The sequence below is a fragment of the Accipiter gentilis genome, chromosome 14 (assembly GCF_929443795.1).
Source record: "Accipiter gentilis chromosome 14, bAccGen1.1, whole genome shotgun sequence".
In the NCBI taxonomy this organism is placed as follows: domain Eukaryota; kingdom Metazoa; phylum Chordata; class Aves; order Accipitriformes; family Accipitridae; genus Astur; species Astur gentilis.
In genome coordinates this window covers 23,258,941-23,286,189 of record NC_064893.1, presented here as the reverse complement: position 1 = coordinate 23,286,189, position 27,249 = coordinate 23,258,941, and the positions used below count along the sequence as shown (strand labels likewise).

Sequence of the window (27,249 nt, the reverse complement as noted above, 5' to 3'; positions counted from 1 at the left end):
GATGGGGGGGGGCCGGTATAGCCAGGTATAGGGGGTGGGTATAGGGGCCAGGGGGGCCGGTAGAGCAGGTTGGCAGGGCGCTATAGGGGGGCGAAGTGCGGTATGGCGGGGCGGGGCGGTATAGCGGGGCTCCTCCCGGCGGGCGGGGCGGCCGCGCTCCGCTCCCGCGGGATAAAGCCGGGGAACGGCGGCGGCGGCGGCGGCGGGGGCGGGATGGCGGCGCTGGGGGCGCTGGTGAAGAAGGTGTGGAGCGTCCGGCGGTTCGTGGTGCTGCTCTGCGCCCCGCTGGCGCTGGTGCCCGTGCTGCTCAGCCTGCCCCCCAAGGTACCGGGGCGGGGAGGGTGGCGGGCTGTGTGACACGGAGCCGTAGGCGTGGATGGAGCCCACCGGCCGCGGAGCGTGGACGGCGGGCACACCGGCTGGGGCTGCCGCTCAGGGTTGCGGATTGGGGACGCTCGAGGGGGGGGGGGGAGCGGGGCAGGGGGCGTCGAGCTGGGGTGCGCTGAGCAGGGGTGCGGACGGCGGGGCACCGGCTAGGGTACGGCAACGGGGGGGGGCAGCACCCAGGGTGGACCGACTGGGGGGCACCAACCGGGGCCACGGCCCAGGAGCACAAACCGGGGACGCCGAGGGTCTGGATCAGCGTTACAGGCTGGGGGCACAGGCCTGGGGACGTGGACCGGGGACGTAGCTTTGGTGTTCTGTCCCACCTTGCCGCTCACCTCTTGCCTCAGCCCCGGCAGGATTTGGCCCTCACGGGGGTCACCCTGCTGCCTGCCAGGGATTCGCCCCGGACGGAGGGGACCACCAAAGCCCGCGATCTGCCTCAGCTCCTCACCCTTCTGCAGCCACCTTAGAGTGCGAATGGAGGGGGCATCCTGGGGTTATTTTAACTTCTTGGGGGGAAGAAGGGATGGATAGCGTGAACCGTATTTATGTTGCTTATATAGACATTGGGAGGCGTAAGGAACCTACGGTTCAGAATCACCTTGAACTAAATGGCACTTAACTAATACTTCTTGCTGATACCTACCTGCCTTATTGTAGTTTTCATCAGTAGCGCTCAAAGGGGAGCTGGGGAAACTGAGGCAAAGCGGGTCCACAGCCAGCATCACCCAGCAAGGTGTTTGTAGAGCTGGGGTGGAAGGCGAGTGCTCGGATCTCTGAGGCTGCCTGGTGTTGCTGTCCCATCCCCTTTGCTATGGGAATCGCACCGGGTAGCGGTGTGGGCAGGGAGAGAGGAACACTGCAGGGCTGGAGGTGGCTGTGGAGTGGAGTTTGCGCTGCAGGGCTGGGAAATGCAGGGGAGCCGCGAGTGCTGCCTGCACCGCTGTGGGCGGTTCTCGGGTGGTGGTGCGGGGGGGAGAGACTTTTGGTGCTGTGTCCAGAAAGGCTTTCTGAGTAAGATGTTTGTGGTGTTCTGTAGACGTGGAAAAGCTGGTTTCCTGGTAAGGTTTGGGCTTTGGCATGTGTGCTAGGCTGCACATTAAGCAATTTGTGGCAAAATTTTGGAGACTGCAGGATTTTTGCAGCTGTCCCATGTACGCAGCTCTTGCGCGCCAGGAGGTCTGACCCTTGGGGTGGAAACCTATGAGGCGGTGAAGTCCCTGGGAAACTTTGTGCCATCGGCTTCAGTATGGGCAGGATTTCACCCTTGCATTCTGACTCGGATCCATTTGAGAATAACTTTGTTTACATCAGAAGATAAGTGATGTTTGTACTTAGTGATTATAGAATGATTCAGGTGCTGTAAGGACACAAAGGTGACATTTACTTCTGCCTGTATAGTGCTTGTCAGATGAAACCTTTATGTTCAAGATAGCAAATAAATCTCCCAAATTAAAAAAAAAAAAAACCAAACAAAACACAGAATGACCATTGCTTTATTTAATGACACAGCATGTTAAAAGAGAGAACTCTTGGGATTTAATCTCCCTTTCTTCTATTTTGCATTATTGGGTGAGTTCTTAATAGGAATATACTAAATGTCAGCCTCAAAGAGCAGAAAGCACATTGCACAGCAGACACTTAATTCCTTTGCAGATTCGTAAGTAGATAATTATATTTGTACATTCATTTACGGTAGCTGAACAAGTTACTTCAATTATATTTAATAGTATCTTCTTTGACTTTGGCAGTGGTAAGATCATGAGATATGGTTAAGAGTGTGAGGAGACGCACTGTACACTCAGTGCAAGCTGGTGCCTGAACTGCACAGTGGTTAATGGTGAGAATAAATCACAGATGAACCTGGCGCTGCACTGCGGGAAGGCCCTCGATCTAGGTGCTCTGCGTACTGGTAGAAGCGTATAGTGTTACACACGCTGTGTAAAGATTTGGGTCTTCAGGAAAGGGATTTCTCCACATGTACAGAAGAAAAAAAGTCTCTGCTGGTGTAATGGTGCTGTTCACACCCATTCCGCTCTTGCAGCGTGCTGGTAGCCCGCTCCTGGGTGCAACCCACAGAGGACCTCATGCGCAGTCCAGTATGATCAATGCTGTTTTATTAAAGAAAAACTGGTGATGCACGGGAAAGGGGAAGTGTTTGCAGCTGAGAAGGTGAAGAAGCAGTGGGGCAGCTGCGGGCAGGGAGGGAGACGCCCTGGCAGAGCTGACTAGTCTGCCCAATTGCGTTGGCGATCTCTTCTTCATTTTCCATGGGTGCGAAATGCATTACAGTTGGTAGCAGTGAGACTGGCTGGTACACGCGCTTGTTGCTGTCAAAACTCTGATGCTCGTGCAGCTGTTAACCCGTGCAACATTTCAAGCAAGTCCGACTGCAGCTTCACCAAGTTCTCCCCCAGTTTGGCATAGGTGTGAACCTGTAGCTGTGAGCTACCATACAAAATTCTATCTGTTCATGTTCAGGGGTCAGTGATTCATCTAGTTTCAACATAAAATTCACTCACTTGTTCAGCAAGAAAGGAAGCTTGGTGTTGCATCAACAGGGGATTAAGTTCTGACGGCTGGAGCTTGCTTGAACCGCCCTCAGTAGCCTGAGCCACAGTGGGATGCTGGAGAGGAAGGGAGCAGGTTACGCTTTTAACCACAGTGTAAAAACACCAAGCGGGGGGAACAGGCGAGCATTCAGCAGGCAGGGGATCTGGGGTGATAGTGTTTGGAAGTTATCCTGGCACGTGATGGAAAATGTGTGCCCCCAGGTGCGCTGCTCGGGTCGGATGGTTTATCCTAACACGGGACTTGAGTCCAACCTCGCACTCTCCTGGGCAGCCAGGTCATGAGAGCTGCTGCAGGCTTTCAGCAAGCTCTATCTCCAAAGGAATTCAGTTGACTGGGCGGCTGCTGGTGTCACTGGGAGGTTGTCCTAGGCAGGGCACCCAGGGAGAGCAGGCTGGGGCAGGAGGAGCTCCTAGGTGTGGTACAGTCATTGTAGCAACCTCGGTGCTACCAAGTACTTGCACATTGGGAGCATGGGAGAGTTGGATGGGCTGGAGAACCCCATGTTCCTGCTGGGATGGTCCGTGTGCTGCCTTGCAGGGTGCTGTGGAAACTGGTAGGAGATGAGAAGCAATGAGGCTCAGCCCTTGCTAGCCTCAGGATGAGGCTTCCCTTGTGAGAAGGTGTCTTACAGGCACCTCTGCAGTACTTTCCTCCTCTGGGGATGCTAAAATCTGTTCCCACATCATGTCACCATTTAGCTTCTTCCCACTGGGATGCTCAGCAATTTTAATCTCCTAAGGGACTGGAGCCATAAAAAGCCACCTGTGCTCTGGCTTCAAGGGCAGCGTTTCACTTGGATCTGGCGACCAAGAAATCATGAGCTAAAGTTGATATAACAGAGAATCACAAATAGGATGTGGCTTCTTGGATTAGTATGTACTTCAGAGTCATACTTCTGCGTGCAATGGGTTTTCCAGTGAAACCTGCACCTAGGTGACATCTCCCTGGAGGCAAAATCCTTTGAAGAAAATCATCCATCAAGTCTGGCCTTGCTTATTGCTGATGAACTCCAGCATCCATATCTGCAAGCGGCTATTAAAGCTCTCTTCAGCTATCACCCTGCAGTGGTTGTTCTCTGTATTTCTGTGTGAGTTCCTTCACAGAGGGACAACATCAGGGCTGGCACTGGTGCTGACGACGTTGATAGCCCTTGTTTTTATTTGATGCCCTTTGTGGTTGCAGTAGTGGAGACCGAGACTTGCGTAAATGCTTTTGTCTGCAATATCCTTTCCCTATTTAAGAGAAATGAAATTTCTCCTTTGTGGATGGGTTTGCTGAGACTTCAGGGTGTGCTCCCTGAACTTGTGCCCATCACATAAAACAGCAGCAGGAGAAGCTCTGTGTGGAGCCACTTCCTAGGAACCAGTCCTTTGCGCAAGGGTCTGTGTGTTACCTCCCACTCTGGTTGCTGCTGAAATGGCTGAATATTTGTCCCGTGAGTGGAAGTGCCCACAACCCCCCTGCTCAGAGAGCTGTGAATGATTGCAAAGAGCTCGGGCAGGGCAGGAGGGGCTGGAGGAACTGTTCTGCTGGAAGGGGCATGGGGGGCACTTTTAATGAGCTGTGCAAAGAGCTTGTTCCAACAGCTTCTAATGAACTCAATGTCTACAGCCTCTTGGCTTGGTAACAGCTGAGGCAGCCAAATCTGCTAAAAGGAACTCCGAGCAGGCAAATAGGGCCCAATGCCTTCAGAAAACAGACTTGACTTCCTCGGCGGCCATAGAGCAATTTAAAATTAACTTGGACGTAATGAGTCCTCCTGATTAGAACAAGGAGACTTTAAGAACTTCCAGAAGAAAAATGACATTGCTTGCACTCGAAAGCAAAGAGCATGAACGAAGGCATTGTGGGGAAAGGGGGTGATGCCAGTGTGGGCGAGTGGAGTGGTGGGCTGGGAGCGGGGTGTCCTGGGAAGCGGAGGGGAGATGGCTCCTGGGCTGGAGACCACAGCAGGAGCGTGGGCAGGCAAAGAGGTAGCAGTCAGGAGAGCAGCCTGGCAGGTGAAATAAGTGATCGTAGCCTGATTATATATTTCACGCACAAAGTCCATCTCTGCTACGTACATGCTTGGTGATTTAGAAAGGCCAATTTCACAAAACTGGAAGCAATGGTTATTTAAAAGAGATGAGAGGAAGAACTTCAGTGAGAAAAGAGGGGTGATAATTTGAAGTAGGGTGACGATATTTTACCATGGGCACGGTGAGCTTCTGTCTGGAGAGAAGGTAAGCCTGGTGAAGAGCAAGCTGGCACAGAGGGGAAGTGAAAGCAGCAATACTTGTGCAAAAAGGGAAGTTGAGAAGGGTCAATATTGAATGGAAGCTACGAACCATAGAAAACATGAAAAGAGATGTGAAAGAATTGAGGAAGACATCCCTGGGCAGGGTCTTGAGGGTGATGAGCGGTGTTTCAAGTGTGTGGCACAAAAGGAATCTGACCTATGGTAGTCTGTTGCCAGATGGACAATGCAGAAAAGCCATATTCAGTGAAGCATTTTTGTTCCTTACTCAGGAAAGTGCTCATAGTACAGTCCAATATCATAAGTTGTCTGATAATGAAATATTTTTATTATGACAGTAACTAAAGGGAAATTAAAATACTTGCATCCAACCTGGCTACTTTAAAATCTACAGGTTTAGCGAACTTCCATACAAGAATTTGATAAGAGCTACCAGAGGAGTTTTGTGAACCAGTCAACTGACTGCATTTTTATAAGCCCCAGGGTAGATGGAGATCACCAGGAATGCTGACCGCAGGTCAGGCTGATCTGGAGTCCCTCTTGGGAAGTAGATGACAAAAAAGAGCTTGAGATGGCAACATGTAATTAGTTGAACACAGCTACCAGACTGGCTACGCACAGCCAAGAAGGTTAATATGTGTATGGACATGTGAAAGTTGAGCAAGAGCAGTGAGGATCTACGAGGCTGGTACTTGGTGAGGGTGTGACTTTCACCAGAACATCCTTCCAGTCTGGCTTCCATAGCTCAGAAATGGCTTTGGCAAACCGGAGGAGTTGCAGAATTAGTAAAGTACTGGAAAACTTGCCATGTGGTGAAAGGCTGTAGGAGCTGAACCTATTTATTTCAAATAATAAAAAGGCAAGAAGTAACTTGATTGCTACCTTGAAAGCATATAATCACAAGCAGAGTTTGGATAAGGGTGGTCCAGGCTAAGGCATAACAGAGGAGCATATAAAAAGGTGCAGAGGATTGAAGCTGACAGATTCAGGTTATCACAACATAATTTTAACAATTAGGTTAATTAATCATAGGAGCAGTTTACTAAACTTGTGGTGGGTCACCATCACTGAAAATGTTTCTTTTTTTCTAATCAAATGTGGTGGATCTATCTTAAAAACAAAACCAAACCCTGATGCTGAAATGGAGATTCAAAAAGAGAGCTCTGTTAACCTCATGCACGGTGTCAAATCATCACACTGTGTTGTTTTAGTTTCACAGTCCATGAATGTTTGAAGATGTAGGATCTATTGCTGCATTCAAGAGAAAGCGTGAGCCTCAGACCTCTGAGCCAGGGAAGATTTTCTCTAAGATGCCCAGTCCATTTTTGTCATTAGCTTCCTATGTGATCTTGGTCAGTTTGCCCACTTTCTCTGAGCTTCAGCTGTCCCATTTGTAAAATAGAGAAAATTATTCTGGTTTTCTGCCAACTACAAAATACTTCAAGAAGTTTAAATAGAAGTGTTTAATAAGCTTTATGTCTTTTTAGCAAAACTCCAGAGCAAAATATCTTCCCTGAAGCTATTAACAGCTTGTGCCCCTGTGTTACCGGCCCCTTTCTAGCCACTCTGCAAATACCCAGTGGGAGCAAAACAACTCTGCTGGCAGGAAGGCTGGTAAACAGGGCTTGGTTTATGTCCAGATTACATAATGTTTGCAAGAGCTGAGTTAGTAAAAATCAGATTCACATATCCATCCCACTGGAGAACAGGCAGTGTGAGCGAGACGGCCAGTAGCACCGTCACAGCTGCAAAGCGAGAGCAGTTTGCGAGCGAGCTGCTAAAAGCCACCGGTGCTTTTTTGTACTGAGTAGTTCTGAATATTGCAAATAGGATGTTCCTTTGTGGTAGCAGTGGTTTAAAAGGGGTTTAAAAGCTCCAGTTTAGCCCAAATATCTCTTGGTATGACGGAGAAAACCCCAAACTTGGCAGTGCCAAGGTATGGCTTCTTTGAGCGCTGGGTCTGTCTGGTGGGGAGGCTGCGGGCGCTGGGCAGGTGGCACTGTGCTGCCCAAGAGCTGCCTGAGGCTGCTGGAGAACAAGGTCCAGCTGAAGCTCCTGATGTCCCCTTTCAGGTTGGCACTGGGGACTCATATGTGCCCGTGCCTCGGTGCTATGCCTGGGTGAGCCAGTTTGCCTTATCTGACCCACATTCCCTGCCAGCACCTCCTTTCTGTCAAGCACCTCATCTGCCCTTCTAGGAGACCTCCTGCTCCCTCCAGCTCTCCTGCCCATGGGAGACTACCTCGTGGCTTGGCTTCCTCTGCCGTAGCTGAGCAGGTCCCCCAGTGTGGAAAATCCCCAGTGCTTTCAGTGCAGCGAAGACGGGATCTGTGTTTGGAGGGGCAGAGGTCATTCACAAGGCTCTTGAGCAACAGGAAGGAGAGCTACGGCAGTCCAGAGCCATCCAGCGCTTCCCTGGAAATCATTAAATGGTTATAAAATTAACCCAATCACAAGACCCATTTTAAAGTTCCTATGTGCTACCATTTTTCCCCTGAACTTTGATAGACTCATTTTGAAAAAAATAAAAAGAAAGCCGCAGGGAGGTGAGAGAAGCAGAAGGAGCCTGACAGTGACACAGCAGAGGGAGCGAAGGATAAAGATCATGTGGGGGTGATGGTGCTGCACACAACAGTGGATGCAGCCCAGACTGTCGCTGTGCAGCCGTGCCCATCTCCCTAGAAGACCGTTTTCCTGACATTTGTTAGCATATATTGTTTGCATACTAACCAAACTTGCTGGGCACCGAGAGCATTAATTAATTAACATTTGCAAGATATCTGGAAACCAAAAACCTTTAAATTTTGTATAGAGTTTGGTTCAATTTTATTAACGGTTTTAAATTTTTTTATTCTGGGGAGTGCTTGCTCCAAATCTAAGTTATTCTGAAGTGGTCTTGTTCCTTTTTAGTTCAATGAAGGTCCTATCTTTAGTGAAAAACTTGTTTAACATGGGTGCAATTTGTCCTCTTCTGGGGTAGAATAAATTGGATAAACAATACTATAGCTTTCTTTTTCAAGTGGTTTGCTGTAGATCGATATAGGTTTCAAAATTTTGGGAAAACCCTCCAAACAGCAGTTCTTTCTGCCCTGTTTCAGTTTTACTCCTCGGCTTTTGATCTTGCAATGAAGATTAGTTATTAGATTCAGGCTGTGTTTCATTGCAATGTTTTTCAGAACATTCTCCATACACCAGAGAATAAATATCCCTTACTTATAATTAGTTTTCTAAATAGTACTTCAACTATTTTATCAGGTCAATTGAAGCCTTCACTGATATGCTCTTATATCAAGGCATTGTTAAATATTTTCAGTTGCTCTACCCCTGTAAGAGACAAAGTGTCTTTATGTTGCAGTTGACTTTGGTGCAACTTTCCCTGCAGAAAACTGAAGAATACCTTGCCAGCGGGAGAAAAAAAATTATTTATACGGCCTTTAGAGATCATGGGCAAAAGGGCTTAATGAGAGCAAAGCTATTTCTTTGGTGTATAAAAAGAACCAGAGTAAAGAGAAATTATCAGTTGCCACGGGAATGAAATCACTAATCTAGTGTGCAAACATTTTAAAACGTGATTCTTTATTTTTTCAAAATTCAGCACCGCCAGGTTTGTTGCTCTGGTCCTGCTGGTTTGGAGGAAGCGAAGCCATGGGGAGCTCATGGGAAATGCCAGGTGCCAGGGCTGAGCCCTGGGAACATAAAAGGTTTTACTTTACGCTATCTCATATGTCATTTTACTGGGATCTAAATTTAGGACTGGCAGTGGTCTTTAAATCCAGATCTTGGGAACTTCACATGAAGTGTTGGCTCCGCTGAGATTATGTATTAAAAAAAATCAAAGCAAATTATTCTCAGTTCTGCGGTATTTGCATCTCCACGTGCACTGACGCACTGGAGCTTTACTAGCAGAACTGCTCGTGAAATGCGAAGCCTGAGTGCTAAAAGCAAATCGGAGATTCTGTCATTCTTGCCACTTTTTTTTTTTTCAAACACTCACTACAGATGTACTGAATGATAAATCCTTATCGGTTTCAATTCACTCGGCTTTACGCACCCAGCTGGGTGTCAGGGTAGATTCTGCTCTTTGGCTTTCTCAGTAACCATGGTTATTTTTTATCCCCAGTTTGTGGGTGTGTTACTGGGCTGGTGTCTGCTCTAGGGGCTTGGGGATGACCACATCCGGCTAATGCCTGAAGTGAATTTTTTTTGCAGGTAGCCAGGCAGGTTGTGGCTCCACCGCACCTGCTCTGGTGCCTGGCTGCACGCTCAAATGCTGCAGCTGAGACCACGTTATCCCCAAAACGCAGCTCCGCACGGTTCCCGACCCAGCCACGGCAGGGAGCAGAGCCGTCGTCTCCCTTGCAAAAAAGCCCCAGCAAGCCCAGCCCTGGGTGCAGGGGAGGAAGGCCCAGGCAGAGGGACAGAGGTGCCTTTGAGCAACGATTCAACCTGTTCAAGAAGCTGGAAAAGAGCGGTAAAATAAATAGCTCTGTGGCTTCCAAATGACTCTCGGCAGTTATTTATAGCGCTGCGGGCACTCTGCCCTGTGGTCGCTGACAATATCCCCGTTCAGCCCCGCCGTGACCAAGCCCAGCTCTGTGCTGGGCTCCCCCCTGCCCCCCCCGGGGCTCTCCTCTCCTGGGCTTGGAGCCGTTCGGACTTCTTTCCGTCACTCATCATTTCGGCTGTGGCTGTCAGGACAAATGGCGTTGGTCTAGTTTGTGCCTCCTGGGCGGATGAATGAATTCACGCCGCGGCGCGGGGGCACTGGGTTTCTGCCAGCCTTGGCCGAGGCTGGGGCGATGCTGGGCATGGGCGAGCTCCCTGCCCTCAGGAAGTGGCGTGACACCAGGGCGCTTGATTTACTGATTTCCGTAGGGACTGGGATGGGTTGCCATGGAATGGTTTCTCACAGATCTCTTGGGAGACTCTGATCCAAGAAAAGGAACCTTTCTGTGTGCCTCCTATTGCAAATGCGGGGACTCGATACATCCATCTCTCAAAGCTGTTTTTCCATAGCCATGCAAAGCACGGTCTGTGGAAGTTGGAGAGAAAGCACAAACATTAAGTGTAGCAGGGTCAGATATTGGGACACCTGAGGGTGTTAGCAGCAGTGCCTGCTGAGGATTAGCACCCTAATTCAACGTGCTGGGACAGGTCCTATTCTCCAGAGCTTCCTTGGTTGATGACCCAGTGCACTGCCACCCTGCAGCACAAAGGAAGCTCAGGCAATCGAGGAGGATTTGGGTTTTCATGTGGTCTCAGAGGATCGGTGTCAGTCCTGAACCCCTACACAATGTAGGGGGGGAGATGTTGCACTTGGTGGAAATGATTTGGGAGAAATACTGTATCCCTGAGGGAGTAATTGGTGCGTTTTGCTTGTCTAAGTGCCTCCAAGTGAAAAGATGTCTCTGTAATGCCACGTCTTACTTTTCCTCTCTCCTCCTTTTTCAGGAAGGAAGATGTCTCTATGTGATCCTGCTGATGGCCCTGTATTGGTGCACGGAGGCGCTGCCCTTGGCCGTGACGGCTCTGCTGCCCATCGTCCTCTTTCCCTTCTTGGGGATCCTCCCATCTAACAAAGTTTGCCCACAATATTTTTTAGACACCAATTTCCTCTTCCTCAGTGGTTTAATCATGGCCTCGGCCATTGAGGAGTGGAATTTACACCGCAGGATTGCGCTCCGGGTCCTCATGTTGGTGGGAGTCCAGCCAGCCAGGTGACTACGGGAGCAGGGGGATCTCCATGGGGAACATGAACTACAGGCGCTTGGGAAGCAGCTCTGCCCTGGTGGGCTGTGATGCGAGTGTCTCCCATACCAGGGGGCTGCCCACACCCCCTTTTCTCCAGCTTATTGAGTTTATTCAGCTGTTTGCCTTTGCTCAGAGGCCAGCGGAGCACAAGGAGACTCATTTGGTTCAGCCCCATATTTGTGCTCCATCCAGTTACAGGATAGTCACAGAAGTTCTTTTTGCTTAGTTTTGCTTTATCCCTGCACATAAGTGTTCTTCCTATAGCTATAATATATATCAGAGAACTTGCCAAACTGAAGAAATTCAGCTTTTCCTTTTTTCTCTCTTCCAGACTAATTTTAGGGATGATGTTGACAACGTCTTTCCTGTCCATGTGGTTAAGTAATACTGCCTCCACTGCTATGATGCTTCCAATTGCAAATGCAATTTTAAAAAGCCTCTTTGGGGAGAAAGACACATCTAAGGATATGAACAGGGAAAATGAAGAAAACCAAGGTAATTGAGACAGGGCAGTAGTATAAGCCAGCTGAGGTCTGTCCGGCTGCCATCAAATATGGCCCATTTCATTCACTTCACTGGCACAAGTACCAGGTTTCTTAGCTGCAGCTTGGTCTCAGTGCTGGCCCCATTTTAATACACACTTTATTACCGTGATGGAAAAGTATTGGCATAAAACTCCCATTTATCCTGCCCCTTCCTCATGTCATGCAGGAGGCAATGCTTATGAGTTGTCTGGACAAACCAAGAAGTGGTGATGCCCAGCCAACCTGCTCCATAAACCTGCTGCTGGCCCAAGTTAAAGTCCAGCTCTGTGGGCACGGTGGTGATGGGATTCATAGGGACGGCTTGCTGCGGGGATAGCCAGAGCCAGGGAGGGCTGCAGAGAGTAACACCTGGGCAGATGAGTGCTACGTAACGATGCGTTGCTGCAGGGGCAGGCAAGGGACTGGCCAGGCAGCGAGAGCAGGACGAGGGTGAGGACAAGGCCCCTCCGTGGCAGCACACAGGCCTGCCGTGTGCTTGTGGACAGGCCGGTTCTCCTCTCGTTTTCCTGTTTGTACCCCCAGGAAACTGGAGCCTGAGCTGGAGGAGAAAGGAAGGATGAAAGGGAAGGCCGGCAGATTAAATACCTATTTATAAAGTGCTTTGTGATTTCCCAGCTTGATGCTGCTGCTTGGTGTTGTTCCTGAGCAGGTCATGGACAGGCTGGATCAGGAGTATGCAGTCAGATAAGGTCTTCCTGCAGCCCTTTCTTCACAAGTCATTTACCTGGAGTTTGGGCTTCTGGCAGACAGTGGTGGGAAACAGCAGAACAGAAATGAAGTCATGAAGTCCCCTTTGCAGCTATTGCTGATAGTTGAAGCAGTAGTCACGGCTTCTCTTTCTTGCACTAATTGGTAATTCTTCTGCCCCTGTGATTTAAAAGCAATGGCTTTTTCATTCCTGCTGAGTCATAAGGCAGAAAAATGACTCCCCAGAAGAAGACTCAAATGTGTGCATACTCTAATAAAGATATAATTAATCATTCATCATTAATGTCTAGCAATCATGAGATATTTGCGCTCCAGGTGGCTTTATCACATTTGCTTTATGAATTTTTGACCATTGACATCTATTAAAATCAACACCACTGACCTTCTTGCTATAATTTCTTATTCTGTAGAAGCATTGTGTTTTGTTAGTCTGCTTTTAACCTTCTTGACCCCAACCTCTGAAATGATTTGACTGTGTAGTTGTGACTGTAAATACAGTAGAGTTTGGGAACACATAAAATCAAGACCCCTGTTGTCCTAGATATTGGCAAGCACAAAATGAATGTCCTTGGCTCACAACGCTTACAGTGGTGAGAGAAGCCAAAAAAGGCAAAGGGAGAGGCAATGCAAGTAGAAGAATGAATAAACTGATGCTTTGCAAATATCATGTGATGGCGTGATGATGTATTTTTCTTTGGAGGTAGAAGCTTATAGAAGTAATAAATACAAGCGAAGGAAGAGTCATCTGTAAAATGTACAACATCAAAATGCAGATTTTCTTGTAGACTTCTTGTTTGAACTTTAGTGTCCCAAAGTAGACTCATCCTTCTCTGTAATGTTTCTGACTGGATGAGAAAAACAGAGTTCCTTGAAGGAAGCCCTAAACCTGAAGTCAGACAAAAGCAACGAATCTGATGTTACACCTAGGAGTGGAGACGTGAAGGTCAACTTTCTGCAGAGGGTTCCTGTCTGTCAGGTGTCATCTGCAGTCAGGGCTGGCTGCACATCTCCAATGGGGCTGTTGCAGTTAATTTTTTCACAGACCTGATGAAACCTGACAATGTAAAGAAACATGCATTTGAGAAAAAGGTATCCTCATTCCATAGTTTACTTGATTTTTGTAATCTAACTGAATTGTAATCTGTGTTCCAAAAAAAGACCCGCAGATTTATTTGAGAAGGGGACTGTATGTGGAAGCAAAGTTTTACAGTGGCATATGATAAGGTCAGTTTGAAATCTGCCTGGGTATACTTTAATAACACTCCAGTAGTGTCCAGGAGGCTAAAAAATACTTGGGTGGCTAAAAAAAAAATTACAAATATATTAAAGAACATGTAGCATGTAAAAGCATTTGATTTTCTGAAGAATTTCAACAAGGGTATGAAACCAGCTTTGTGAAGGGCTTTGCTTACACACAGTGCCAGAATTAAAGTGATGTGGCTGATCAGTTGGTCACACTTTTTTGCTAGTGAGAGAACCTCAAGGTTGCAATCACTTATGCTCAACCACGTGGGCAGCACGTTATAGGTCAGTAAGTATTTGCTTGCTTGTGTCCTTGATGGCTAAAATTCAATGTCGTTTTTTGTTCATTTTGATGCTATTGGCTACTGATGCAAAAATGTGGTTAGATGACCTTTGGTGGCTGAAGTCCCATCTGGTTCTGGTTGATCGAAGTAGGGTTATAAACTGAACGCCAACAAGCTTTTTTCAACTTCCAGAATTTTCCTTTTGGAGGTGGGTTATTGATCCCCTACAATTCTGTCTGACATCTCCAGCATTAGGTGTGTGACAAGCTGGAAACTGCTGTGCTAGTGAGCCCGACCATCTCTCCTGCTCTCTGCCCACTAACCCATCATTAGCAATATTTCATTTCTTTGAGCAGCTTTAATATCTCCAGGTAAAAAAATCACAAGAAAATATTTCTATCCTCTTTTTCCTGCATAGGCAGTATCTTCTGCAAATTGAAGATAAACTGCAGTTAGTGCTTGAGGTGTTCCGCTGGGTTGCGAAATGATGGAAATGATGACTCTAAGGGGGCAAGTGGGAAATGTGCATTTTTTGGACACCACTGCCTGGTTTGGCTGCCTAACCCCAGCCTGTGCTGACAGGGTATGGCCCCAAAGCTGCTGCCTGCACCCCTCAGTGGGTGGAAATATTACTTCTCAGGCCTTTACAACGTTTTAGAAACAATAAAAAAGTCATTATCTAGGACAAACCTTTCTGCCTTTAAGCCATATGAGGTATTTGGGTGACATGGCTGCTGAATCCTTCTCATGCTGCTCCGTGAGAGATGTATGTGTACAGCCAGGTTCTACCTCAGTGGTCTTTGGCCTCTTCTGACTTACAGACCTATAACAATTTTCAACTCCTTTTTACAAGTTTCATAGGAAAAGTTTGCTCTGCAGCAACTCTGGCTTTCCTTTGCATGGTTGCCTTTTGCAAACCTTCCTTGAGAGGTAAATCACAGGTGGTCCTCACAAGATGGGATGGGAGTTTGGGCTTAGAAGAGAAAAAAATTGAAAAATGTTAAGAGGTAGAATGAAATATGTGTCTTTGCAGAGCCAGCACTTTAGGTTTGAATGGGACGGCAGTGGTAAGAGGCCTTGGGCTAAATGCGTTGGGTGATCAACAGTCAACTATGGGTTAATGTTTGTCCTTCTAATTACATCCCTCCGTTGCAGCATTGTTGGGATGAAAGCTCAGCATGTGTGCGTCCAAGCCAATTAACTCCAATTCAGTAAATTAGTGATGTGTAAAACATGACATTTAAAAAATCCTTGGTTCACTGAGCTGAAACAAGCTCGGTGTCTTCGGTGTACATGTGAGTGAGTCCAGAGACTTTGACCACTGGCTACTCTCCATGCACTGCTTTTTGTCTGTAGTGCATATATGGGTAGAAGAGGATGATGTTTCGGCCTGAGGAGGGGTGCAAGGAAATTTGGGGACTGCTGGGGTGGCAGTACTAGCCATTGGTCTCTGTGGACAGTGGTCTGCAGAGCCTGGGAAGGTGCAGGGACACAGGCCTCTGGACCCAAACCCATGCAAATAGCCCAAAGAAAGGCAGCAGAGCTGGCAGTGACGGGGAAGGGCCACCTGGGCTGAAGGTGCTCACAACTCACAAGTGCTCCAGTCCTGAGGAGGAATATGGAAAATGGGGTTTAATAGCACACCTCTACTCTCAATCTCAGGAGGTCAAGCCATGAGCCAGGACTACAAATGCCACGAGCCTTAGTGTAAGATCTGGTAAAAAAAGAGTGATTGTATCGCATTTCTGTCTTTTGATTTCTGAATTCTCCCATATGTATGTGTGTGGTAGAGTGGTGTGCACCTCCCAGTTTGCTGCCAAAGAGAACATTGGTCATTCCGGTCAAAATACACCCTTTCCTCAAGTGCTCCTGAGTCCTGCTTGTGTTCCCTGTGGCTGGTGGTAAGGAGGACAGTGAGGCAGAACCCATGCAAAATATGCAGGAGGGTCCCTGGGAATTGGGTATGCAACAGAATCCTCCTGGGTGGCCCTAAACTTGTGTCAGGGACCGGTTGCTCAGCCTGCAGGGTCTGTCATTTATGGAGGGGCTGATGGGCTTGGGAATGGTCCTTGCTGTCGGGGTGGATTTCAGAGGACCTGGTACGAAGCCTAATCCCCAGGTGTGCCCCACTCTCATCTTTAAAGAGCGAACTACAGCTTTATGGTGACTTTGCGCTAGGTGTCTGCAGGGGGTAAAATTCTCATCCCTTGGGAACGGAGCTCCGTGATAGGGAGTGCTCCTGCTGTACCTTGAGGAATGTGCCTTACAGATACATCAGGCCCAACAGTTTTTCTTCCTAAGAATGAGCTAGGATTAACCCTCCCCCCAAAAAACCCTCCCCAAACCCATGACTTGATAAGGGACACCCTGGAACTGCTGGTCATGTTAGAATATCCCAGAGCCCGACCAGTGGCAGAAGTAGTAAAAGGACTGAGTGCCTCTGGGTGTTGGAGGAGAAGCTGGGTGCTGCAGTGGGACTGGAGTGGTGGCAGGAGGAGATGGGCTTGGTCATGCCTGCCAGGTGCTCCTGACCCCGTCCCCTTGACGTGAGCTCACCCTTCATTTGCACAGCCCCTCCTGTGTAAATAGCAGTTGTTTGCTCCATTCCTCTGTTTGGTTCAAGGAGAATTTTCTAGATGCTTTGAACTGTTTTAAAGTCCTCATCTTTCTTTTTCAGCATCTTTACAGCAGAATAAACTTTACACTGTACCAACTGAGATGCAGTTTCTGGCAAGTACTGAGGAGTAAGTTAACTATAAAGTTTGTATTAGAGAGTTGAGAGAGAGAATTATCCCCTGAGCTAGACCAAGTTTTAGGAATTTGAAATTCAATCACTGAAATGTTTTGATTATACCAAACATCCCAATCACTAGCAGCCCAATGACAGAAACTGTCCTCCGTGTGTCCAGCACTCCTCTGCGTGTCCAAATCATTGCAGAGATTTTCCAGTCACTCTGAAATGGTAGCCAGAGGTGTCTCCTGCTGGGGAATTGTGCCTTTTTTTTCTCAGGAACATCATATGTGTGAAGCTGGTGATGTAAAACCCACCAGGATTTACACACTGGTGATGGTCCTGCTTTGATAACAATGATGGGAAGGAAGCATCTTTTCAGTAACAGATGTTTCTTTCCTCTCGGTGCTATCAAATGTTTCTTGTGTTGTTTTTTTTTTTTCCTTTTAGCAGTCCTGTGGGCCTTATGTTAAGTGTTACAAGTTGCTGAGGGGCTGGGCAAGGCACGTGCACCCTCAGTGCCTACGGATGGGTGCTGAGGGTGCTCTGCCCTCTGCAAGGCTGCCGGTCCCATGTGGTAGTTCACTGAGCAGACCCCTCTGCTGCACTGAGCTGCTAAGGTGTCCTTGAGGACAGTGTTAGCTTGGATTTCTAAAACCTGGGAATTTCCTTCTGTCAAGGCTCTGAAGTGGTTGTGCAGTATTTAAACCAGGGCTTTCACCAGATTCTCTTTTGGACTATTTTAAAGCAAAGATCTGACGGAGGAGAAGGAGGTTGCCAGTGATGCTCTCTCAGACTTAAAGAAGGAGGAGGAATACAAAACAAATATATGGAAAGGTTTCCTCATCTCAATCCCATACGCGGCCAGCATCGGAGGTACAGCAACGCTGACGGGAACTGCACCAAACCTCATCCTTCTGGGACAGCTGAAGAGGTATGGGAGGCCATCCCAGAAAATCCTGTAAATCCTGGGAACCAGAGATGTGTTCTTCATCCCTGTAGGAAATTCCCTTCTGTGCCGAGAACTAGTTGGGAAAATTCATGCCCTTCCAGAACATATTGGGAAACTGAACAGATGAAAGCAGGGTGGTTGCATCAGTCTTGGCTGTAATAAGTGGGTTTCCAGCATACCCAGCCAGGCTGTCAGCCGAACCCATGCATATATGTTTCACCTTACTGATGCCCTTAATCCCATTGAATTTAATGGGGCTTCACTACACACTTAGAATTAACCTGGTAACTGTTCTGATGAAACAAGCTGTGTTGTGTTTTGTGAGCAATTATATCTACTGCTGTATGGTAGAAAGGAAAATAAAGTACCCGCTAATTCTGGCCTGTTTTCTTAGACATAAAAGATGCCTTCTATGTGCATAGGAACAGAGATTTGTGCCATTCTAAGTGCCTGCAGGTATTTCTTTACTGGCGTCTATAAGTAGTGTGTTCAGGCTCTCCCAGGCATGTTCAACATCCCTATGAGGTTCATGTTCAGCCTCCCAGCAGTTACTGTAGCAGGGTTTAATCCTGGGTGTTCAGGAGTATCCATCTGGAGAGATTTTCAGATCTTCCCATGAAAGCTTGCACAGCTGGGCTGGGTGAGCTGCGGGTGGCAGGGTGGCCGGGGGAGGTTGTCCCAACACAACCCTCCCCAAATCTCCTAGTGCCCAGGTAACTGCTAATGCACACAGGGGAATAGGTTTTAAATGCAGACTGGCAAGTTTGTGGGACATTTTGCTGCTGATTTCAGATGTTTGTTTACCCGTAAATTGAAGGGTTGTTTTCCCTTCTTGCATTAACTTGATTTTTCCCATTTGCTTAGTTATTTTCCAGAATGTGATGTGGTGAACTTTGGTTCTTGGTTTATGTTTGCATTTCCTTTAATGCTGATTTTTCTTCTCCTGGGATGGCTATGGATCTCCATCCTGTATGGAGGAATTAACCTGAGGTATGTTTATATTCACTATACGTATACATAGTCTGGTTATACCAGCATTGTGAAATACATGTTCATCACAATTCTCATACTAAATCTACTGATATCATCTCCTTGACAGTGGGGGGTTTCATAACTAACTTCAGGGTGGTCCTGCTATAGCAAGTCATCTATTTTTACAAAGCTGATATGCAACAGGAAGGTTTTAAAGGTATCTCATAGTTACATATACTTTATCTAACTGAAATACATATGTGTACAGAGTCTGTGATATATATTCATTCATTTAAATATACAATTTTTAAAGGCTGTTTTACTGCCCAACCTGGGCCTGTGGAGGTCAGTGACAGATTTTAATTGACAGAAGGGAAAGCAGGATCAAACTTTGAAGACCAGCATGAAATCATGGTTTCCTTGGAATTGGTAGCAAAAATCTCCTAGAACATAAAAGAGCCAGGATTTGTTCCTGGGGCAGAAACTGGGGCTGGGAACAGATTACTTCACAACAGGGTTTAATTTTACAACAACGTGTTAATCTGTAACTGAGAATAACATGTTTTTTCGGTAAGTCTTTGCTGGATATGTGCAACCCCTAGTGTACACTACTTAAGACGGTTGTAACATTGCCATGCTGGTTCATTCGGAGCCCTTTCTCTCCCTGTATACTCTCATATGTGATAGTAACAAACTCACAGTCCTGCTTCCTCCAGGGACCGTGCAGAATTTCTAGTATTTAGAAAAGTCTTTAATTGTTATTTTGAGTTAAAAATGCAAATAGAAGAGGGGAAAAAAAGAGAACAGGTGTCCAAATATTTACATTGTCATAGAGACAGGAAAAAATCAATGGGAAAGTTTCAATCCTGAAAATGCCAAACGCTGGTCCTTAAATTGCTCGTGGGGCTTCACAGGAGGCTCTGCGTGCTGCTGTGGGATGTTCTGCTGGCTCGCAGCCGCTTAGACGCGCGCTGCTCTGCATCGCGTGCCCGGGGCTTGTGCGATGCGGAGCCTGAATTCCGGGGTCCTATGGTGAGGGTTGGGGCACAGCCCCGGCGCCCTGCCGGCACAGCCCCCAATGATCAGGTGAGGGAAGAGGTAGCTGTGCTGGCCAAAGCCCCTGGTGAAATGCAGAATTGCTCTTGTGCTTGGGGAACGTGATGCTTTTTGTTTTGCTTGGCTCGTCTCTGTCAGCACAAAGCCCGGCTTTATTGAGATAGCTGGGCCAGTGCAGATACCAGTATTCCCCAGTGGCGAGGTGCCTCGGAAGAGACATTGCAAAGCTGCACAAGTACAGCTGAGGTTCTGCAGGACTCTGTTGGGCTGCTTTGACTGTAACGACTCGGGGATAGTGGCTGGACACTCTATGTGGCCAAGTCCTTGGTGTCTGCAGACAGGACAGGCAGATGGACGTTGCTCCAGTAGCAGGTTGGCTTTGCTTGAATCCAAAAGACATTAAAAGGCTTAGGTGTAGGCTGGTTGAGCTGAGCTGATGCTGTGATCAATAACACCCCCCCAAAAAGAAAAAGAAGTTAAAGGGCCAAGTATACCTATTAGAGGTTCAGGAATTTCTGAATGATCAACCATTCATCCACGCAGAAGATCCAGCCACGATATCCCTTTGCAACGGTGAATGAATTAAGGAAGCACAGGCACCACGGGGCCGGATGGATGCAACTGATGCAGAAAGCTGGGTTTAATCAAGGTCACAGGCAGGGTTAGAAACTGGGTTCAGCGGCATGGGATGTGATGGGAGATGAGGTGTGAGATATGAATATATCATTTGTATGCTCATACTACAAAGGATCAAACGGTGTTTGCGGTCAGTGTGGCTGGGCTAAGAGGCTTAGCCAGGAGCACATTAACATTCCTGGCCGGTTAGAAATTCCTCACATTTTTGTTGATCCTCAGCAGCATCCTGGGAGCACCCAGGAAATTGCAAGTGACTTGAGAAGTGAAGGGACAGATTCATTTTCCGTGTCACCCTCTTCCTTGTCGTTCTGCCCAAGTAGGTATCTGCTAGAGATGAGGAAATCCTGCAAAGTTGGGACTTTCTTCTGGCAATCAGAGCCCATGCTGGAGGAAACCGTTCAGAATATAAATGAGAGGAAACTTCCTAACCTCTGCAGGGTCTCCTTCGTATGAATGCAGAGAGAAAGGATATATAAAATAGGGCCTTATTACCTGTATCTGCACCAGAGACCTTCACCATCAGTCTTCATGATCTGAAGATAACGCAAACGGAGCCACCAGAGATGTGCAGCTCTTTTGAAACTTGCAGTGCAGTCACTGAAGGAGGGCATCGTGTGTGCATATGCTGCGTTACTAAATGCAGCATTTTCTATGTGTTGGTTCTGTTAGAGGCATGTAAAGGTATAACTGTGTTTCTTGGCAGGGGCTGGAGAACAAAAAAATCAAATATAAGAGCGGATGCAGAAGCCCGAGCCAGAGAAGTGATAAAGGAAGACTATCAGAAACTGGGTCCAACAAAGTGAGTCATCAAGTCGGGACTGAAATGAAAAAGAAATCAAGTAGGTTAGAAATGTCCTGTCTTAAGAGTGGAGAACTGGGGGAAATGGAGTTTTTTAGAAGAAAATGAAATGGATGTTTCCACTCAGAGTGTTTGTAACCTGCTGAAGTTTGCTTTTTGCATGCTCTAGCCTCTCCACCTTCACTAACAGGAATAATTGCAAATAGCAGCTTGTACTCAAATCTTCTCAAGAACAAAGTTCGTATTATAGAGTGAATTCATGCTGGGTTGTTTAATTACTGTTTGTGATTTTTCTACTCCAGGGACAAAAACAATCCTGTGTATATTGTGTACTAACTAACACAGGCTGAATTTTGAAGGTTTGTGTGTACTTGTTGTGCGAAGCAGGAAGCATTTGCTGAGCAGGCTGATGAATCACATGATAGATATGAATCATATGGATTGTGGATATACTTTAAGAAAGCTTAATAGCTGCTCAGAGGAAGTATATGGAAAGAAGTCAGATCCATGTGATGGAATACATGATTTTTTTCTGAATAACTCCTTCAACTGTATTAGGTGAAGAAAGAACAAGACTGTTTTAGCTTCTTATTGTAGCTTCTCAAAGGTCTTGTCTTCTGGAAAAAGCTTGGTGCAAATTGCAGTGATGGGGATCGTATTTTGGAGAAAGGAACCAGCAGAAAGAAACATGAGTTTTAGACTTATGAAAAATGCCAAAAAAGAGGGAAGCAGGAAAAGCTGAGTGTCTCCAAGAATCAAACCCTAGGTATGTCCAACCAGACACAGGTATTCTGGGCAACTAGGGCTAGTGAAGGTTTTTGAAATTGTAGGTCTTAACCTTAAATGGTCTGTGTTTCTCCATCTGTAAAATAGTATTTTCACGGCAATGCTGTGAAGATTCAGTGATGTTTGTGTCATGCTATCGACATTGTAATTATTGCTGTTGTGTGGAAAATAGAGTGGTTCTTCAAAGACAATTGTCTGTGCCTGTGCTGTAAATGAAAGAAATTGGTTTATTTGTTCCATTCAGTACATTATCGAGCAGCCTGCAAAATGTCTCTGAAAGAATCAAAGTCCCACTTTGAGGTCTAGGAGTGAGAAAGTCCATTAAGCTGTGCTCTACCAATTTGATTAGCAACCCCATAACTTAAAATCAATGCAAGTGGCCTCTTCCCAATGGTTTAAATGCCCTTCCTTGTGCTTGGAGAGATTTTAAACAGTGTTTTGAGGCATTGTCTTGGTTAAATCTTTATTCCACTAGATACTTAGCGAATGATATTGCCATTTACCCTGCTGTTTGTCATGTGTCTAATGGATACTGTTTAGGTTTTGACCTTGAAGAAGTTTGTTCCTGCTGTCTCATATATGATTTGAATCTCAGCTATCCTTTTACATTGCTTGAACTGGAGTGAAATCATCCCTAGCTGACCGTGCCTTAGGGACATCCCGGAGGGCAGCGGTAAGAGGAATGACCATGAGAAGTTGCTTGGCCCTTCCTCTCTGCCACACCCAGAGGCTCAGCCTTGCATACACCTTTTGTGACATCTGGGCATTCCTGATGCCCATCTTGCCTCTCCTTAATGTTTTCCAATAGGAGATAATTCCTGGCAAATACCAATATTTGTAAATAGATTTACAATCTATTCCAATGTTGCACTGTAGTTATTTTTAGAAAACCAGCCTAACTTCTCACCCAAGCTTCTGCAGCCTGAGCTCAATACTTGTGCTAGCTTGGATCCACCCCTTTAGCACATCAGCATTTTAACTGCATTTCTTTTCGTTTTAGGTTTGCAGAACAGGCAATTTTCTTCTTCTTCTGCATGTTTGCAATCATGCTTTTCTCCAGGGATCCCAAATTCATTCCAGGTTGGGCAAGCTTGTTTGCACCAGGGTAAGATTTTATTTTAATTCCACTGTCACATTTTTCAATAGCATTTCCAAGTCTTTGAGATTCCTGGGTTTCTGACTGTATTGCTTAACCCTCAGGTTTCCTGGAATAAATTAAGCTGAGCTGCAAGTAGCAGAGCCAGCTTTATTGCTTCTGTCTCCCAGAGGAAGTACATGAAGCCTGGTGGGAAGTTGGCATGTGTCTATCTGAGGCCATCCCTAGGGTTTTAATGTTGGGAATGCTGTTTATAGGTACATTTACAGTGAAATACTGAATTCTTTATGCAATCCACTGATTTCACTGGAGGTCTGGAGACTGGAGAGAGATGGCAGGAGCTGACCCCAAGTGCTATCCTGTCTGTTTAGCAAGTTTGTCTCCCCTGTGACATCCATACCTTGGGAAGATGAACGGATATAGCAGTTGGGCAATGCTATCAGAGAGGGTGTTGTTATTTCTTAACAGAAGAGACCTTCATAGTTTTTGTAAAATAAAGCCCTAGCTTAATAAATCATTCCTTAATAGAACAAAGTAGTTATGGACTTTTTCCTCATTAGTTAATAGCTCCTTACAGTCAAACCCATGCTTAAGCTCTTTACTGGATGGAACCTGCCTTTCACCTTAGTCTGAGCATTTTGCAAAGAGCTCATAGAAATAAGATGGTCTGGGCTCTGCCTGTCTTCCTCCCTGCAATGAGCTGAGGAAACTTGTCCTCACAGCCCCTCATGGACTGACCACGACTCCACAATCGGAACAGCCAGAACATCAGTGTGGTGGGGATTAGATCTTGGTTTTTACATTTGTAGGGCAGCTTTTCTAGGGGGTTCACAGCCCATCGTATAAATGTAGCTCGACAGGGAATTAAAAAGAGAAGAACTGTGAACAATCAGCATTGTTCAAACCTGATGGAAACTCTTAATCTTCTTTGGTAAATCCCTGTTCTCATAAACTTTGTAATTCTACAGACTTGTGCTGCTTACAAGTGTTTCTGCTGCTTTTGGACAGGTTTATCTCAGATGCGGTTACGGGAATCACCATTGTGATTATACTGTTCTTCTTCCCTTCACAAAAACCTTCCTTCAGGTGGTGGTTTGACTTGAAAGGTGAGTAGGAGACCCCTCCTGGCCCAGACTCTGTCCTTGCTGTGCTCTGGCAGGGCAGGCATGGAGCAAGAGCCAAGACTATCCCCCCTTTGACCTGTACCAGCCCACAGCAGCTGCACTGGCCGTCTGGAGCAGTGTGGTTTGGAGGTGCGATACAATCCCACAGAGGCTTTTTTTCTGAAGTGGCAGAAGAAGTTTAGCAGTCACTGCCCTGCTGCCGATTGCAGGAATGACTCAGTTGCTGATGTAGCTGTCAGAGATGATGCCACGGTGGGTTGAAGTGAACTGAAATCGGTGTTGATTTACCATAGCAGCCTGAATGTGAAACAGAGATTTGCTTGCTGACTCCCAAACAGCTCCTGTCCCTCAGGGGGGAGCACGAATCTCTGAGAAGGCAGGGCTGGGCGAGATGTCTGTACTCAAAAATAGGGGCCCTTCCTCTGTTCCTGGAATGATTTAGAATTTAAACTTCTAACACCCCAACTCTCCATCATGTTTTGGTACCAGGAGTCTTTTGAGACCTTGGGTCTGTCCTCCTGAGTAGCAATGAGATATAAATTTTAATTCATAAGCCACTTAGAGTAAGAAATGGTCTTAATGTGGAGATGCAGCTGATGAAGGCCCTTCATGGATGGTGCAGCACTACCTGGGGTCTATGGGAACAAAATACCAGCTGCTCTGAGTCATGCACACTTGTTGTGCTGTCCATAAACAGAAAGATGTTTAATCAGGCCTCCTCTGGATAAAATATGTGTGCCCTTGTTCGACAGAAAATTACAGTCTCATTAGTGCATACTTCCATATGACAGAGCTCACTTCATCATGTATTAAGAGATGGCCTTTAGGGGAGATGAGCTCTTTGCTATAATACTCTCCAGCTGTTGAACACCAAGTGGAAAATTAGTAACATCTTCATAATTCAAATGGTAGAAAATTTCCTCTTTCCACAGACTCCCATTTGTTGAGGACAATGTTTATGTCTGTTACAGAGAGAAAATTAACCTGATATTGAAAGTTCCCTCAAGAAAGCCTCAAATAAAACTTTAAGTGCTAAAATTTTTCTTTTAGCTTTTTTTTTTTTTTTTTAAAGATCTGATATTAAGTTAAATGATCTTTTAATTGTCTGGCTTAAGAGACTCCATACGTATATTTTATCAGCAGCTCGTGGTTAGTGAGCTTCAGCACTGATGTCAGGCTCGTGATATCATTCAGTCAGATGATGACTGATGTGCTCCTCTTTGGGTGCGTGTTTGACATGAGGGTTTTCTCTTTGTCTAGCACCAAACACTGAGACGCAGCCCTTGCTGACTTGGAGGAAGGCCCAAGAGACAGTGCCCTGGAACATCATCTTGCTGCTTGGAGGAGGCTTTGCCATGGCGAAGGGCTGTGAGGTGAGGCTTGCCACAGAAGCCAAGTTGCAGTCACCCTGCCCAACAGAGTTGGATTTTGTCAGGGTGCACTTGGGGTTCTCATTTGGCTCTGGGAAATTTGCATCTGTGGAGTCACAACACTTGAAGGACTTGTTTCTCAACTCCAAGTTACAACAATGGGCAGCAGATAACTAAGGAGATTAAGAGATCTTGCAACTCCTTTCAAACTGCTTGCTGTTAAATACCCCAGGGACACTGGACATAGATGCTTGTGAAGGTTGTATGTAATTTGCAGTTCTAGGAGAGGATCAGTTCACCTGCAGGGACGCAGGAGCTCTGCTCTCCAGCTTCTTTGCTCTCCCCTTCTGCAGGAGTCTGGTTTGTCCGTCTGGATAGGAGGCCGTCTGCATCCCTTGGAGGGCGTACCACCGCCCGTGGCTGTCATCCTCATCACAATTGTCATCGCCTTATTCACAGAATTTGCCAGCAACACAGCCACTATTATCATCTTTCTGCCTGTCTTGGCAGAGCTGGTAAGGTAGTCCTATGGCAAGACCAGCTGCTCCTCTGCTCACCTCCTCACCCTGCCCCTTAGATGGGCAGGTTTGTGTTCTGTCTGTGCTCGGACAGGCGCTGTGCCGTTCTCCTGCTTCTGGGCTTCAGGCGCTTTGAAATCCGTAGGAGCAACAAAGCAAGTGCCTGTAGCGTAACGTGGATACTGCCAGATAACAACAGTACTTCAGATGTTGTTGGCGAGATAAATGATTACTTATCACAGCGTGTGGGACAGGGCTCTGCACAGTGCACTAGCTATTTGCATTTTGATATATCTGCCTATGACTCCGAATTCCCAAGATGCAATTTCTGTTCCTTTCTGTTTTTCAAGGCCATTCGTCTGAAAGTAAATCCCCTCTATTTAATGATACCAGGAACTATAGGGTGCTCCTATGCGTTCATGCTGCCAGTCTCTACACCTCCTAACTCAATTGCGTTTTCTTCCGGACACTTGATGGTCAAGGATATGGTAAGTTCTTTTAGATATGGAAAATGCTGAAAAACAATCATCCTGAGTGTTTAAAAAAGGAATTTTCTGGATTGTTACTAGTTCACTATGTAGTAAAGTGAAAAAACAGAAGTCTGCTACTGTTCTCAGCAGTGTTTGAAGGCACAGGGGTATGGAAGGAGCGTGTATGAAGTCTGGCCCTGTGAAATTTGGTGCCACCATGGCTCCAAATGGTGGCAAAGATGGTCTTGAATGTGCTCAGCATCTCCCAGACCTTGCTCCTGTTCCTGCTAGTGTCAGCAGCTCAACTTTCATAGGCTTCTGGATGCAGAACAAGTTCCCCAGCTCAGTGAAATAAAGCTTATGAGTAAAATTAGCCGCAGTCCCAGTTCCTGCTGACATTCCTGAGGCTAAACAGATGTTACTGTTTTGATGGATCAAAGCTTGGTAAGCATCTGCAGAATGGCCTTTGTGGCTTAAGAAAGCCTGCTTAAGATGTTGCTAATATTAACGGCAATTAAGCCTTTCATTTTTATAATGTTTATATTCAAATAGCTTCATGCTTCACATGCTGTAGATGTCCAGTCTAAACTCAACAGTTGTCTTCTTTGTATTTCTTTTGTAGGCAAGAACTGGGTTGCTCATGAATCTTATGGGAGTTCTTCTTCTTAGCTTGGCTATGAACACATGGGCCAAGAGCATCTTCCAGCTGGGGACCTTCCCTGCATGGGCCAACATCCATGCAGAAAATACCACCTCATTCTTGGCAGCTGTAGAAAATGTCACTTTAAGTGCACTAAATAAAATATGAACAAAGCCATCCCTGGGGAAGGACTCACTCACTTAGGACTTGGGCACTGGAATCGTCAGAGTATGCACAGGAGGAAAGCCACGGGACCCTCTGGTTTAATTTTATTTTTAGAAATACTGGTCAGTGTCACAACACCTGTTTGTTATTTTCTCTGAAGATCTTTCCCCACCTTCCACAGGTACCAATCAGACTCTCCCAGAGTCC

The 27,249-nt window shown here is 46.5% G+C and overlaps 1 protein-coding gene across 1 annotated transcript; it reads left to right on the top strand.

The window, feature by feature from the left end:
* The first annotated feature begins 210 nt into the window (after positions 1-210).
* SLC13A3 (solute carrier family 13 member 3) lies at positions 211-27,054 on the top strand. The gene is made up of 13 exons (XM_049817352.1): positions 211-324; positions 10,649-10,914; positions 11,280-11,443; positions 16,405-16,471; positions 17,207-17,392; positions 18,275-18,400; positions 20,778-20,873; positions 22,660-22,764; positions 23,764-23,861; positions 25,140-25,252; positions 25,603-25,764; positions 26,118-26,255; positions 26,860-27,054. Exons 1-13 carry the CDS (start codon positions 214-216, stop codon positions 27,043-27,045), a joined length of 1,818 nt encoding a protein of 605 aa, XP_049673309.1. The 5' UTR covers positions 211-213; the 3' UTR covers positions 27,046-27,054.
* Positions 27,055-27,249: the final 195 nt, after the last annotated feature.

Coding starts and splice junctions, on each gene's coding strand:
- SLC13A3 (XM_049817352.1), top strand. CDS start 214: ATGGCGGCGCTGGGGGCGCTGGTGAAGAAGGTGTGGAGCGTCCGGCGG. Junction 325..10,648: donor TGCTCAGCCTGCCCCCCAAG/GTACCGGGGCGG, acceptor CTCCTTTTTCAG/GAAGGAAGATGTCTCTATGT. Junction 25,765..26,117: donor TGCCTGTCTTGGCAGAGCTG/GTAAGGTAGTCC, acceptor CTGTTTTTCAAG/GCCATTCGTCTGAAAGTAAA.